General features: G+C 44.7%; 1 protein-coding gene across 1 annotated transcript in view; it reads right to left on the reverse strand.

The window, feature by feature from the left end:
* Window positions 1–3,510, reverse strand: part of LOC141154993 (cytochrome P450 2A4-like) — a 33,869-nt gene extending 30,359 nt beyond the window's left edge. The window contains exon 1 of the mRNA XM_073641582.1: window positions 3,144–3,510. Coding sequence (XP_073497683.1) covers window positions 3,144–3,323 — 180 coding nt within the window. The 5' untranslated portion in view covers window positions 3,324–3,510. The remainder of the gene's footprint in view (window positions 1–3,143) is intronic.
* Between the last annotated feature and the right edge of the window lie 3,215 nt (window positions 3,511–6,725).

Below are 6,725 nucleotides of genomic sequence, written 5' to 3' on the forward strand. Positions count from 1 at the left end.
GGTGAAGCAGGAAATGATGATAGTGGTAGTGGTGGTGTGACAAGGAATCGCAGAGACTTGTAGTGCAGGTTTAAAGCTTTACTCACAGTTGGTGTTCAGATCACTTCGGCCAAGAGTGACCACCCGAGCCGTGCTGCGTCCACCAGGTGCGGGACTCGGCCAACTCCCAGGCAGTTCCAGAGTGTGGTCCTGAGCTCCCCTCTCCTCCTTCCTACTGGCCGTCCCCACCAGGGATCCACCTTTGTCCGGCTCCCTCGGGCCTTCTGGTGGTGAAACCTTTCCCGGCTTCCCTGACCCTATACGTGGTTTGCCTTCCTGGTGGATGTGGCGAGGGGTCGCGCCAAAACTTGACCACGACCTCCGATTCCTGGCTAAGGATAATTGGCCTCCACCAGTTTGGGATCCGGTACCCTGTTCTGCCAACCCTTCACCCGTTAACTCGTGGGATCTCAGGGTTCCCTCTCTTCTTGCGTCTCTGGGCCTTTCTTGGTGTTCCTGTTTCTCCTTCTTCTTCTTTCTCTCTCTCTCTCTGCCTCAGGCCTCCTCTCCAGGCCTGGCTCTGGAGCTGGGCCCAGACTGAGCCACAGCTCCCTGTCAGCCCTCTCTGGCTGAGCTCCTCTCTAGACTGACTCCTGATCCAAGATGGTGCCCCCCTTTTATACTCCCTTCTGACACCCGAGCCCAGGTGACTAGCACCCAATGGGCTCCTGCCTATGCCCAGAGTCCCTCCCCTCTCTGCTCCTACACCACTGGGATGTTCCTCCCTCCCCCCACTCCAGCCAGGGACAGAAGCTGTCGTACCTGCACATCTATCTGGTGGGAGTACCGTTGGTCTGTCCCCCGGAAATGGGGTGAGTGTAGTGTATGCAGCCTACTGAGCTCTGTTCCACGCTCCATCCTTACCCGGGAGTGGAATACCACACCTCTGGTTCGAGGTGCAATACCCCTGTAGCAGCCGAGTCCTCGGGGTGCTACATATGCATTTGTCTGTGCATTATATTTACTTTATTTGTTTTTTCTTTGTACATATTCAGTTCCTCTTACTGTTGATGCTGTCCTTTGACTGATGACATATCTGGCATACTGTGCCTTTTGAAGAATGAGCTCATATGATCCTGAGAGAAAATATTTTCATCTTATTAGTGGCTGCTGTACATCTTATGTAACTCACTTATTTTTGTCTGATAAATTCTGATGATTTTGTGTCTCTGTGCATAGTATTTCTTTATCACACTGCTCTTACACCTTGACATCATACTGAATGCACCATATAGCCACCTTTTCTCTTTATCTTATCCCTGCTGTGGCACACGCTCCCTGTTTTCAATGTTCGTCTGACGCTGCCCGGCATTTATGTGTCTGCAGCAAGTGTTTGGGAGCTTCGGACACAGTCCCGCGCTCTCACACATGTGCTGGGACCTGATGGCGGGGGGCGGGTGGGTGACACGGCAGATGGGGCATCATTGGGTGGTTACCTGTCACGTATGATGCCTCGTGACGGGTCCTGGAGCACAAAAAGGTCCTTTCTTACATTAAACATGCCATACCTTCCATTTGAAAAAGCGACTTACTATCCACATGAAACGCACGTCGGGGCCATTAGGGGCTCATCTTCATCTGGTTTCTGTCCCCATTCATCTTGCACTTGGGTAGGAATGCTCTCATTCTTTTTTGCAATGCCAATGTGTATACTACCACTGAGTTTCTTGCATTACATTTGCAAGCATTTCTCTCCCTATGGATGGTTTGGCCACACGTTTCTCAGTACATATTTACTAGAGACAAAATTTCATTTTCATGTTGTATTTTGTTGAGCAATACTTATGGTAGTTGGTAAACTCTGTTTGACGGGCATTCATTCCTCTCTGTCCAGTTTTTAGATGCTTTTATCATGTGTGCACTTTTTATACTGCATTTGATAATAAGAATAAAAATTTTGTGTGATTATCCATATCATAAAAATGTCTATCCATCATGTGATTTCCAGAATATCGAAATTTTTGCTTCTCTCCTTCTGATGTTGCATTTTTTTTATATACTCTATGTATACATATGTATTGTGTATGTGGCACCCCAGGGGTCCGGTTGCCACAGTGGCATTGCCTCCCTCACAGGGGGTGATGCCATGCCTGGAAGCAAGGAGAGGTCCCCTAATTAGGTTTACCAGAATGCAACACTTTCCTGGCTCCAGACCAGAAAGGGGAGTTCCTCCTCTTTACACTGAAATCTGGAGGCAGGGTTAGTAAGAGTGAGTTGAGAGGAGTTGGAGACAGGAGAACGATGAGATGGGACCTGTAGAAGGGAGCTGTGGATAAGCTCACCCCAGACGAAAACGCAAAAGAACCGGTAGATCCCCAACTTGCTTCCAGGTCGCCAAGACCTCTGCTACCAGCTAGTACCCGTGCCCTGGTCTGCTTAAAAAACCAAAAGTAAAGATAAGAGGAAACGGCCGTTAAGCTGTGGACTGGTCATTATCTGCGCCATCACCAGAATTACACAGCACCAACACATCTATCTCCACAAGTCTACATCTACTGCCCTGGAGCTAAGCTCTGCCTGTGGAGAGCTGTACCAACTCTGCTGCGTCACCATCAGCTCCAGAAGACCTGCAGGCAGCGGCGGCCCCATATAGCCACATACCACAAGCGGCGTCACGAACATTATCTCTAAAAACTTTATTCCCCTTTAATTTACCGCCCTGGGTCACGGACCGGGTCACTACCACCGTGACATCCCCCAGCATCGACCGACCCGGCTACCAAGTACCCCACGGCCCAGGGGACGCGTCATGTACATATATATGTACACTCCACAATATTGCTTTATTGAAATTGCAACTTCAAAAAGCAAGAGTCATGGAATTCTGAAAATCATTAAATTGATAGTTATGTTCATTAAATGCAAATTATGAAAAAACGGAAAATACATTTCAAAACAACTCAATTTGTTCAGCATTGAGTATGAGCAAAGCGTGCATTCACTCAATACAGATACAAAAGTTCAGATCACCCTCTCGCTATTTTCCTTTTCCAAGAACATAAGTAGAATCTAAGGAATAAAAATGTACATATTTTATATGACTGTGTGCGTAGGTCGCTGTTTTGAGACGATTGAACAGCAGGTCATATATTATGTAATCTTACCTTCACTAATGACTGTGGCAGTTCCGTGTTGCTGATTTGAAAGATATTCCCCAAGAAGGGCAGAGGTGTAGGTCCTGGGGGAAGGTCTTTCTGTTTGACCCTACCCCACCATTTAATGAGATAAATAAGGAGAGTGACCCCAGTAGCCAGGAGAAGTGTTGCTGCGATGTTCAGAGCCATCTTCTGCTGAAGCCTCTACAGCACAGTCTGTACTGTGTCCTATGTATTTGTATACAATCAGGTACAGGGTGATGTTCCAACGTGTAAACAGTGAGAACTGGTTGGGTGTGTGCAAATTGCAGAGTTACAGCCGTATTGTTCAACACTTCCGCTCTCTGTGCTTGCAGAGAGGGCTGTCTAATTTTTGTGTGATGTCAGAGAGCTCTGGAGATCAGACATGACACCCACCCCTCTCACAGCAGACACTGGGATGGGGGGATGCTACAGCTGAATCCTTCTATTCCTGTGCTCTTTGGTTACTACATAGATTTGCTGATTTCTGAGGATCCTTCTAAAACATAGCCATTTATTGCAACTTAAATATGAGTACTATGGAAGCCTGGAGTTATGGTTTGGAACAGAAAACTGTACATCAATCATTAACAGCAGAAGAGGTGGAAAGAGAGTGAAGGTTCATTTGGGACGATATTCCGCACATATACAGTACAGATCAAAAGTTTTGACACACCTTCTCATTTAAAGATTTTTCTGTATTTTCATGACAATGAAAATTGTACATTCACACTGAAGGCATCAAAACTATTAATGTGGAATTATATACTTAACAAAAATGTGTGAAACAACTGAAAATATGTCATATTCTAGGTTCTTCAAAGAAGCCACCTTTTGCTTTGATGACTGCTTTGCACACTCTTGGCATTCTCTTGATGAGCTTCAAGAGGTAGCCACCGGAAATGGTCTTCCAACAATCTAAAAGGAGTTCCTAGAGATGCTTAGCACTTATTGGCCCTTTTGACTTCACTCTGCGGTCCAGCTCACCCCAAACCATCTCGATTGGGTTCAGGTCTGGTGACTGTGGCGGCCAGGTCATCTGGCGTAGCACCCCATCACTCTCCTTCTTGGTCAAATAGCCCTTACACAGCCTGGAGGTGTGTTTGGGGTCATTGTCCTGTTGAAAAATAAAAGATGGTCCAACTAAACGCAAACCGGATGGAATAGCATGCCGCTGCAAGATGATGTGGTAGCCATGCTGGTTCAGTATGCCTTCAATTTTGAATAAATCCCCAACGGTGTCACCAGCAAAGCATCCCCACACAATCACACCTCCTCCATGCTTCACAGTGGGAACCAGGCATGTAGAGTCCATCCTTTCACCTCTTCTGCGTTTCACAAAGACACGGTGGTTGGAACCAAAGATCTCAAATTTGGACTCATCAGACCAAAGCACAGATTTACACTGGTCTAATGTCCATTCCTAGTGTTCTTTAGCCCAAACAAGTCTCTTCTGCTTGTTGCCTGTCCTTAGCAGTGGTTTCCTAGCAGCTATTTTACCATGAAGGCCTGCTGCACAAAGTCTGCTCTTAACAGTTGTTGTAGAGATGTGTCTGCTGCTAGAACTCTGTGTGGCATTGACCTGGTCTCTAATCTGAGCTGCTGTTAACCTGCGATTTCTGAGGCTGGTGACTCGGATAAACTTATCCTCAGAAGCAGAGGTGACTCATGGTCTCCCTTTCCTGGGGCGGTCCTCATGTGAGCCAGTTTCTTTGTAGCGCTTGATGGTTTTTGCAACTGCACTTGGGGACACTTTAATGACAACAAGCAAATGATGAAAAAAGAAAACAAACATTTTCAAAACATCTCTGCGTGTGGCGCTCATACTCCATACTGAATAAATCAAAATGCTTTGAAAATTTCATTTCCATTTTTCCATCATTTGCCGATCAGGAACATGTATATCCATCAAGTGATCTCCATTATTCCATGACGTTTCCTTCCTTCTTGGTGTTGCAATGTTAATGTTGAGTGGTATATACAGTTATATGAAAAAGTTTGGGCACCCCTATTAATCTTAAGCTTAATGTTTTATAAAAATTGGTGTTTTTGCAACAGCTATTTCAGTTTGATATATGTAATAACTGTTGGACACAGTAATGTTTCTGCCTTGAAATGAGGTTTATTGTACTAACAGAAAATGTGCAATCTGCATTCAAACAAAAATTGACAGGTGCATAAGTATGGGCACCCTTAACATTTTCTTGTTTTAAATACTCCTACCTACTTTTTACTGACTTACTAAAGCACTTTTTTGGTTTTGTAACCTCAATGAGCTTTGAACTTCATAGCCAGGTGTATGCAATCATGAGAAAAGCTACTTAAAGTGGCCACTTGCAAGTTGTTCTCCTGTTTGAATCTCCTCTGAAGAGTGGCATCATGGGCTCCTCAAAACAACTGTCAAATGATCTGAAAACAAAGATTATTCAACATAGTTGTTCAGGAGAAGGATACAAAATGCTGTCTCAGAGATTTAACCTGTCAGTTTCCACTGTGAGGAACATAGTAAGGAAATGGAAGAACACAGGGACAGTTCTTGTTAAGGCCAGAAGTGGCAGGCCAATAAAAACATCAGAAAGGCAGAGAAGAAGAATGGTGAGATCAGCCAAGGACAATCCTCAGACCACCTCCAGAGAGCTGCAGCATCAACTTTCTGCAGATGGTGTCACTGTGCATCGGTCAACTATACAATGCACTTTGCACAAGGAGAAGCTGTATGGGAGAGTGATGCGAAAGAAGTCTTTTCTACAAGCACGCCACAAACAGAGTTAGCTGAGGTATGCAAAAGCACATTTGGAGAAGCCAATTTCTTTTTGGAAGAAGGTCCTGTGGACTGATGAAACCAAGATTGAGTTGTTTGGTCATACAAAAAGGCGTTATGCATGGCGGCAAAAAAACACAGCATTCCAAGAAAAAAACTTGCTACCCACAGTCAAATGTGGTGAAGGTTCCATCATGCTTTGGGGCTGTGTGGCCAATGCCAGCACCGGGAATCTTGTTAAAGTTGAGGGACGCATGGATTCCACTCAGTATCAGCAGATTCTTGACAATAATCTTCAAGAATCAGTGACAAAGTTGAAGTTACGCAGGGGATGGATCTTTCAGCAAGACAATGATCCAAAACACCGCTCCAAATCTATTCAGGCATTCATGCAGAGGAACAATTATAATGTTCTGGAATGGCCATCCCAGTCCCCAGACCTGAATATCATTGAACATCTGTGGGATCATTTGAAGAGGGCTGTCCATGCTCGGCGACCATCAAACTTAACTGAACTGGAATTGTTTTGTAAAGTGGAATGGTCAAAAGTTCCTTCATCCAGGATCCAGAAAATCATTAAAAGCTAAAGGAAGCGACTAGAGGCTGTTATTTTTGCAAAAGGAGGATCTACTAAATATTAATGTCACTTTTCTGGTGTGGTGCCCATACTTATGCACCTGTCAAATTTTGTTTGAATGCATATTGCACATTTTCTGTTAGTACAATAAACCTCATTTCAAGGCAGAAACATTACTGTGTCCAACAGTTATTACATATATCAAACTGAAATAGCTGTTGCAAAAACACCA

The sequence above is a fragment of the Phyllobates terribilis genome, unplaced genomic scaffold (genome assembly GCF_046119375.1).
Source record: "Phyllobates terribilis strain yellow unplaced genomic scaffold, ASM4611937v1 Scaffold_7__3_contigs__length_470593459, whole genome shotgun sequence".
Taxonomy (NCBI): Eukaryota; Metazoa; Chordata; class Amphibia; order Anura; family Dendrobatidae; genus Phyllobates; species Phyllobates terribilis.